Source organism: Sipha flava, unplaced genomic scaffold, assembly GCF_003268045.1.
Source record: "Sipha flava isolate LNK unplaced genomic scaffold, YSA_version1 231_pilon_pilon, whole genome shotgun sequence".
In the NCBI taxonomy this organism is placed as follows: domain Eukaryota; kingdom Metazoa; phylum Arthropoda; class Insecta; order Hemiptera; family Aphididae; genus Sipha; species Sipha flava.
In genome coordinates this window covers 485590-495728 of record NW_020272868.1, presented here as the reverse complement: position 1 = coordinate 495728, position 10139 = coordinate 485590, and the positions used below count along the sequence as shown (strand labels likewise).

At 29.8% G+C, this 10139-nt stretch overlaps 1 protein-coding gene across 1 annotated transcript; it reads left to right on the top strand.

The window, feature by feature from the left end:
* Positions 1 to 5218: 5218 nt before the first annotated feature.
* LOC112683617 (cathepsin L1) lies at positions 5219 to 9336 on the top strand. The gene is made up of 6 exons (XM_025554726.1): positions 5219 to 5362; positions 7074 to 7179; positions 7246 to 7398; positions 7488 to 7691; positions 8617 to 8808; positions 8866 to 9336. The coding sequence occupies exons 2-6, from the start codon at positions 7078 to 7080 to the stop codon at positions 9238 to 9240; spliced, it is 1026 nt and encodes a 341-aa protein (XP_025410511.1). The 5' UTR covers positions 5219 to 5362; positions 7074 to 7077; the 3' UTR covers positions 9241 to 9336.
* Positions 9337 to 10139: the final 803 nt, after the last annotated feature.

The following is a 10139-nucleotide window of genomic DNA, read 5'->3' as shown; positions in this document are numbered from 1 at the left end:
TGTGTTTTGTACTTTCATAGTCAATTATAGCTGTTATATTATCATAATAAGTTTTTGCATGAAAATCTTAAATATTTTATTTTTTACTGATTATTTAAAACAAATTACATTTAGTTTGAACAACATCAGTTAAAATACGAGCCCCTTAATTTGTAGGGCTCAATTAATAACATTTCAGGAGAGGGGAGGGGGGATACCCGGATTTACCCGGCAGTCTTAGAGTAAAGGTATTCTTGTGTCATTTGCCTATTCCTCATGAACCACATGGCTTTTAGACATATTCTCAAAAATTTATTTTGGAGAGTTTGGATTTTGTTAATTTTGATTCAAAATACTACTTCTTGAAATGATGGACGATTTTATTTGGAGCATTGATTTAAAGCTTTCTAAAGGATACATTTTATTCGTTCTTGCACATCTTTGGATGAATTTTTGTGAATTTTCCATATCAGTTTTTAATACAGTTTAGAATACGCAAATGTAAAGTCTGGAAACGTTTGATTATAATAAATTAAACTAAACCAAATTGGGGCAGAACTAGTATCAATATGTCACTCACGCAACCGAATACCACAAAGGTGTAGCGGTTGAGCGATTTTCGCTTGTTTCCTCTTAACGGCAACGACACTGTCTTATTTCCTCGTAATCGTTATTATACGGTTTACGATGCATTCGTTGTGACGATCTTGATACAATACAATCAGTAATCTACTCAAACGTATAAGGTGCAGCGGCTAACCGAATTATACGACGTTGAACACTGTTTTTTTTTTTGGCGGACGGTAAAGAATACGTAGCTCCCGTTTTGCTTCGGAAATCGATTTCAGATTCTGAACGAGCCTCCGAACGCGGTTTTCTCCCGTCCCTAGCCCTCCTTTCACGGACCAATATATTCGTTGTTGGTGCAGATTTTTATGCGAAACGTGACACCACACGAATTACGTACCACGCCCGATCGTCCATGTACGCGCCTAGGCACTGATCGTGGTGAGTTATCGCACACGTAATCACTCGGACAGTCTCACGCAACCGTGACATCATTGTTTTCCGCAGCAAATAACGCGTACGAAAAAATTCGATAAACTTTTAACCCAAAAGAAATTCACATTGTTGTTGCGGAGTCCACGGTTTCTGTTCAGTATTGCGCACTCAAATCGTAGTCGGTGTCGGTACGACCAATCCGGATACCCGGCAATCACGGGGCTCTGAGATTTATTCTTAAAATATGGGCTCAACCATGGGCGAATCCACAGAGAACTGTGGATCAGGCTATTTCAAGATACCGCTTATTAGAGCTGAAAATGGATTATATATGTATTTCCTTAAAAAAAAAAAAATATGATGTTAACAACAATATTTGTTTTTTAAGTTTATTCATAATTATCATTGTATACATTTATCTTATATTATAGAATCTTACATGGGGTCTGGCATAGAGATATTTTATTTTACTATACAAATAAACCAGTGGCATCATTTGTGGTGGGTGGAGGGAGGTGGAAACTGGGAAATTTGCCAGTTTAGTTTTAACTTAAATTTATAGAACATTTAAAAAATATAGAAGTCTTTAAGAGTCAATTTTATCAACAAATATCAATTGTGGGTCAGCTGCCCTCCTGAACCTTTCCTAAATCTGCTCCTGGGCTCAAAACAACTACGCAAACATGAAAAATTATAGTAATTATTTTCTTGAATTAAATAAAATTATGTTATTCTTACCTTAATCTTGAAATATTGTTGACGTAATGTAATAGAACTATATATAATCGTCAGGGGCGGATCTAAACCGAGATAACAGGGGGGGGGCGATTTTTAACGGACACACATGATATAGATAAAATTAAAAATATTAATTTTGATATAGATTATTTATTTAAATAAAAAAGTCTTAAAAAAAAATTATATACAGTTGAACCCCGATTTACCGTATTTCGATTAACCGTGCTGTCTTCCAAAATTATCTTCGCTCGAAATTGTTCGTTTGAAAATTTTAATTAGGTCGGACGAAGGTATTTTTATATTATATACAGATTATCGAAAAACGTAACGAACTTCTCAGCGATAAAAATATGGCATAAGTAGATATGAGTTATTTAAAATTAATTGAGTCTAATAGAAGTTCTTCAACGATCAGATTTATCTTATCACGTTATAACTAATACATATGGGAAATGTTCAAGTCTGTCGAATTTGTTTCATATTATTTAGTTTGTTTTTAGCATTTGCTAGAGCCGTTTCAAAAACAGTCACTGAGAAAATAATATCGTACACACTTAATATGGATATAATATTATAAATTTTATCATAATTCGTTTAATAAAAAGTCTTGATAAACCGTGTTTTTCATTTTTCCGTGTGACTCTTCCCCACCATTGCCCTATTCTACTATAGTAATAATAATAATAATAATTTTTTTTAGTTATTCCAATATTTTTTAATTTAAATTTTTTAAAAAAATACATAAGTTAGATTTTGTAGTAAAGTTCAAGCGTAAGGAGAAAAAACATTTTTAATAGGTATTTATTAAATATCCTCCAATATTATGTTGTTTAGGGGCCCCCATTGTAAATGTTTTGCTGGAGGCCCAACAATGATCTAGACCGACACTGTTCGTAGTACGATATAGTAACTGGAAATCGCATGTCTCTATGTCGTCACACGTGTTGCCGCGATCGGTCACGGATGTCGGTGTAATCACCTGCTCGTCAGAACAATACCAATCACCGGCAATACGTATAATAACGGCTAAATACCGCTAAATATTATACACGTTTATGTTATACAACAAATGCGATAATGACTATAAATGTCAACGCACACGGTCACGAAGGTTAAGCAAATCTACGAATCTCGTAGCCTTCGTCGTGCGTGTACGTTACACAATATATTGCCATGATATGGCGTAAATTTTACCCAACATATGAACGTTTAATAACTAAAATAGTACGTTTACGGTTCGCTAACTCGTAAATAATATATACATAAATATATATAAATGTATTAGATTGTCTGTTATGATCCTCCAAAACCGTTTTGCGGCATCCCAGCGCTATATTGTCCTCTGCTGTACGAATACTACTGCGACGTGTATCCTTTCAAAAGCACCTATAAAATGCTAAAAAAAAAGAACCATTTGATAGACAATGTTTAGCAACAAAGGGATCATATCATACATTGTACACTATATTATGTAATGTGTTATTTATGTAATATTCTGTATTTTGTAAATAAATTAATAGTAAATAATATTGTTTTTTGTTCATTTCCCCAAACCATCGGTTATATAATAATTTATTATCAGACAAATGTTCAAACGAACAACGAAAATTGTGCAATAATCGCTTTTCCTGTGTTTCTAGATTAATGCTCCTAAGTTAAAATCAAACATCGTTCGATCGTACTATTCGTAACTTCTTTTATCGTTATTTTCTCTCGTTTTCTCTATTCTATAATATTAAGACTATTTTTTTATTTTGTAAATTGAAATCAGAAGTCAATGAGCGATGTTAAAACTCAAAATATTGCTAAAGTCAAAATTAAAGTTATGTATAATGTGTTCCCTGTGTGTTAAAAACATACCGTCAGAGAAAAATATATACTTCTCAACTAGAAACATGGGTTTTTAAATAAAATTCTTCGTGCAGCAGTTGTACCAGCCATTGTATTGATAAGCGTTGTCGCAGTAATTTAATGGAAAATATTGGTATGTTGGGAAATGTTTCGATTTCGATCGTTTCGGACGATATGGGACACTTCTTATGTAATATAATTAATTATAAATACTTTATAATATAGTATTTATAATCAATGGTTATATCTAGTAGAGTTATACTTATTTTCCTTAATTCCAACCTCAGACGTAGTTGTACCACACACATCCATATTGGTTTTTCTGTCCTAAGGCCAGAGCCGTGTCAAACATTTCAGAGCCCCGGGGCAAAATTTTTTTTGCGAGGCCACTGGGCATAGGTAGCATATTAAGTGCAGATAAGGGCGCCCCCTTACATTTAAAAAACTACGGCACCCGGGGGCAATTGCCCCCTTTGACCCCCCTTAACACGGCCCTGCCTAAGGCGGAAACGTTTCATTGGCAGAGCCGCAAAGCTAAAAATAATTGTTCACATTATCTCGTCTTCGGTTAATTGTTAATATATTGTGTGTAGTAATAACGGGCTATATTTATCGGACAATTTGTTCGCTTCATAAGCGTTTGGGAGAAAATATTCAAACGCGTTCGTCTCGTGTGAAAACATTGTGTACGGGTGATAAACCCATAAAAAAAATATCGGGTGGTGCAGGTAATCGAGCGTAGGAACATTAACTCGCTAGAAAACACCTTCGGATTGCCGCAAATGCGTGCTGAGAACACCGCCACGTAGAATGTTTCAATTTTTGAAATTTTCAAATCATCGAGCGATGAAACGCGCGCGCGATGCCAAATCCGTGTACCGCACGGCGGCAGTGACGACGACAATTTAACGCTGCAATGTCGGGTAGCACTGGAACACTACCGCCGTCGACGATTGATCAGCTGTGATGCGTCACGGACCAAATGTAAACACAATGATCGCTGGGTAACTTCCCTGCACTCCGTCACCCATTTGTAAACATCAACATCAACAAAAGCACGGCCGAGCAGCAGCTGTTCGTGGTGGTGGAGCGGTGCAGGGTACCGTCTTGGTGGAAAGGAGGGTGTGGAAGAGAGCGATCGAGCGAGAAACAAAACGGACGGAAACGAAAAAAAAAGGGAAAACCAAACAATCGCGCGTACGAAGTCGACAGACACCATAAACTATAACACGATCGGAGAAGGTTATACACTCATCAAATACGGTCAGAACACTGCAGCGGTAGTCACTTCGTTCATTGTGCGCAGTATACGAAGACGAAGAACATTTACATCCCGTTTCGATCCTTGTGAGGTAAGCATTGAACGTATAGGACCTTACCGGTTTGTCGCGCAGTTCGGTCCGTGGACTTTAAACTTTTCACGTTTCTTCCTCATTACAGCCTCCGTATTTTTAACTGTACGTGATTACGTATGGTGTTGACCATATGATATTTGCTATTGTTTTCACTATTTTTTTTATTTCCTTTGTCGTGTGCAGAATTTGACGTAGTCGCTTCCGCTGCGCAACATTCGTATCGCGTCGTTGTTTTGTTTGCGATACGCTTAGCCCCCTTCCCTATTCGTGTCGCCTCGCGGCGTATTTATATAACGTTGTGCTGCGCAGTTGTTCGCAATCGCGACATTTGTCGTCCGTTAGTCTGTTCCGTGTTGACGTTTAATTTGATTACTTGTCATTATTTTTAGTATTTCTTTTTTGTACAGCGTTTTTTTGTTCCGCTCGCCGTCAAAATCGTAAGTGCAATTTTTGTTTTCGTATTCTCTTCTCTTGCTGTCCATCCGATTTCGAGTTAAGTTTTCTAATTGTTGTGCATCTCTTATACTGCGATCATTTTCATTTTTCGAATCTTGTCGATTATCCCATTATTTTGTTTAGGAAAATCACGGCCCTAGTTTTGTGTGTATTTTTTTTTATCCGTTTGCCTTTCACAATTATCTGTCTCATGGTGTAAAAGAATTATTAATGTTGGTATAATTTAATGTTACCATTTTGACACGGTGACAATCAATTTCTGTAGTTTGTTTTATTTATAGTGCATATCTCCAACATTCCATACGGTATCATAGATTAATTATACTAATGTATAATTACTTATGTATATTTAATCTATACGGTATACAGTTGGTTATGATAATGTTAAATTTAAATTAATATTCTATATACCTATATAATATATTTGCTTTCAAAAGTTATTGTACACTATTGCCTGATTGTGTATTGAAGTTTGTTACTAAGAATATAAAAATAATTAGTTTATGTTTAAAAATAAATAAAGAAATAAGTGCTTAACCTGAAATATTATTATATTTGTAATGTTTGACCAGTTTCAAATTTCAAATTGAAAACTGGAACCAGACAGCAGTTGTACATTAGAAGTATAATAATACTCCATATAAATCGTCTTTTTATTTTTACATGTAAACTATATTATTTTTACTTTATTAATTTACGAGTATTAACAATTTACTAATTCTTATTTTATTTTATTATTTATTACCAAAAGTTTTTCTATTTTGTTTAATGATAAGTTACATCTGGGTTAGATAATATTCACATGTTGAGTAAATTGTTAATACTCATGACATATTCTGTAGATAATTATTTCTAAAAAAATAAAAATATATTTGAAAAAGTATAACATTTAGATGATATCTTTAACAATATTTTTATTATTTTAAACTCCCTAAATTTTTAACTTTTTATTTCCAAAATTGTTATTAAAAATTACTAATTAGTTAAAGAAATGCATTTCATGTAGACTTATAAATGCTTATTTTATCATAGTTATAATTTAAGATCTTATAGGTACTTAAATAAATTTAATTATTTATTATTATTATTTATTAATAAATTTATTTTATTTATTAGATAAATTTCATCATCTAATCTTAATGTTTTTTGTCTTTAAAATAAGTTTCATAGTATATTTATAATTGTTACACGAGTTATGTAACTCACGAAAAATAATTTATACAAAGGACTCTATTTTATGAAGTCAATATTAATAATAACCAATATCAATTTTTTTTTAATTTCATTTAATTAATAAATACATTCATGATAAACATTGATGTTAATTATATTCTTTAAAAATTACTTTGTACTGTTAAATAATAATATTACATGATAATTTACTCAAAGGTTATCTGTGTATTTACTTTGTTTTGATAACCTCTATATTTTTAAAATATTTTATTACTTAATTTTATATGATGTTAAACAAAGACTATTTTGTTTACTTTTATTTTATATATATCATTAATTATTGTTCAGTATATACATATTACATAGTTAATCATTCGATTTTTAAATTTGTTTTGTCTGCTAATTATTTATGACAACATTAATTGATTTTATTTTAATTTGAAGTTATTATTAGAACAATAAATATTTATAAATTAAGTTTCTTGAAATATTAATTTTCATATTTTATTTTTTATATAGTAAAATGAAGTTAGCCATAGTTTTGAGCCTTGTGGCTTGTGTCATTTGCACTCCCAATACAATCAATAAAAGTGATATTATTGAAGAAGAATGGAATGTATTTAAAGTAAGTAAAAACATATAAAATAAATAAATGTATAATTGTACTAAACCAATTTTTATAATTTTTAAGTTGCGTTTTAAAAAAACATATGAAGATATTAAAGAAGAACTATTCCGTAAAAAAGTTTACTTAGAAAACAAATTGAAAATTGCCAGACATAATAAATTGTATGAAACTGGAGAAGAAACATATGAGCTAGAAATGAATCATTTTGGTGATTTGGTATGTAAATGTTACATTAGTGTTTATAATTATTTATTTCATTACATTTGATCATCATTCAATTATAAAAAAAAATTTTAATTTTTTAGATGCAACATGAATATGCTGCAATGAATAATGGATTTAAGCGTAGTTTGGTTGGTGGAGATGGTAATTACACTGATGATGAAGCTGTTACTTTTTTGAAGTCTGAAAATGTAGTTATTCCTAAATCAGTGGACTGGAGAAAGAAGGGATATGTAACTCCTGTAAAAAATCAAGGTCAATGTGGATCTTGTTGGTCATTCAGTGCTGTAAGTTTTATCAAAAGTTTATAAAACTATTATAACGATTACTCCAAATAATAATATCTGGTATCATAAGAGTTATTGGTTGTATGGTTAAATCATTATTTAGCATAAATTCAGCATAATTTCCATGTATAGTCTATCATATATACTCAGTTATATAAATTTGAATTTTCGTCAAATTATAGATGTAGTTGAATATACTTAATAATAAATGTTTTTAATTTTTAAGTTGATCAGAAATGTAGTACAAAATTCAAAATTTATTGTGTAACAAATGTTTTAAATACTTAAACTATTCATTTTCGCTTATATAATTTTTACTGTAGATAAAATAAATATAAATTATTATTTTGTATTTATCAATGTATATTACTATAATTATATTTCTTTTTGAATATTCATTAAAATTATATTGAAGTTTCTTGAATATTATAAAGTAAAAATTTTTTGTACTTTTATGTGTTTAGTTTAAAATTGCATACTTTTTAATTTTTAGTATTGATAGTTTATAATTATTGTCAGTAACTTATACACAGTATGGTTTTTGCTATATTTTTTTATCTGAGATGAAAGTAATTTTATTCTAATAGAATTTGGTAATTAATCATTTACTTAGTAACTAGTTAATAAATACCACTTAGTTAATTTGCGGTAGACATGGTTTTTAATTTTTATTATTTTGCATTTGATTTGTTATGTTCCAAACTTAATTGCAAAGTGTCAAATATGTTTTATTATCATATTTGTTTGATTTGTGAATTTTTTGTGCTCAAGAATATATTCAGTTTAAAATACATAATACTTCTATCAATTTTAGAATAATATGTATATAACTTATTAAATAGTATGTTCTTTGCTATTTACATTATAAATATATATCATAAAAAGCTAGTTAGATTATTGATATACTTTTATTTTATTATTTCAGACTGGAGCATTGGAAGGTCAACATTTTCGCAAATCTGGTGTGTTAGTGTCATTGAGTGAACAAAATTTAATTGATTGCTCTCGCAAATATGGTAACAATGGTTGTGAGGGTGGTCTCATGGATCTGGCCTTTAAATATATTAAAAATAACAAGGGCCTTGACACAGAAAAGTCTTATCCTTATAAAGCTGAAGTATGGTGTTTTATTAATTTCTTATAGGTAACAATATTGATATTTTAATATTTTCAGGATGACAAATGCCATTATAACCCAGAAAATTCTGGTGCCACTGACAAAGGTTTTGTAGACATTCCTGAGGGAGATGAAGAAGCTCTTTTACATGCATTAGCAACAGTTGGGCCTATATCTATTGCCATTGATGCTTCATCAGAAAAATTCCAATTCTACAAAAAAGGCGTATTTTTCAACCCCCGTTGCAGTTCTACAGAATTGGACCATGGTGTGCTCGTTGTAGGTTATGGTACTGCTATTAAAGGAGGAGATTATTGGATTGTGAAAAATTCATGGGGCAAGACCTGGGGAGACGAAGGTTATATATTGATGGCACGTAACAAGAAAAACAATTGTGGTATTGCATCTAGTGCCAGCTATCCTTTAGTTTAAATTGATGTTCTATTCAGTCCTATTATTCTATATATCTTTATTTTAAGTAAAATCTATTGATTAAAAATATTTTTTTTTATGTAAGCTTTCTATTTTAAATTCAATATAATTATAAGTATGTTTTGATTACTAAAATAAGTTTTGATATGATTTCTTAAAAATTTATATTTTTTTTTTCATAAAGTACATTTCTTATTAATAATTTTCTTTATTTTAATATCAGTTTTTTATCATACCTTATGGAAATATACTATGACTTAATTGTATGATTTTGTGCCTTATGAAATATTATCAAAATTATTATTTTATTATTTATACCAATCAAAAACTAGGTTGACTTACATTAGATTAAAATCAAATGGCTTTTTTAATTATTATAAATAGTTATTATAATCATAATATATATTGTATACATTTTCTATACATTTTATTATAAAATTATAAAAAATAAAATTATTTTTGTAAAGATAGAATTTAATGTAACTCAATTATATTTATAATAATCAATTCTATAAAATGTGTTATTAATAATTAATTTACAAATTCCAAAGACTTATCTTAGTAATTCGGTTTGTTGTATTTAATTAATTGTCATAGCTATAATTATTTCTAATTAGGTCAGTCATTTATGTATTATGCATATTAATAAGATTAGCATTAGAATTAAATATCTGTAAACTTTATAACTTGTGATAATCTAATATATATATATTAATATTTTTCCACTTTTTTTTTTTTATTGAAATCTTATTATTAAATTAATTTTGTCAATTATAATAGTAGTACAGAAATTTAATGGTTAAAAAAAAAGAAAGTAATGATGAAATATTTTTTGTTAGGTAGGAAATATTAGGTAAGTATATTGAATGCAATATTTTATTATAGGATTTAAAAAGGAT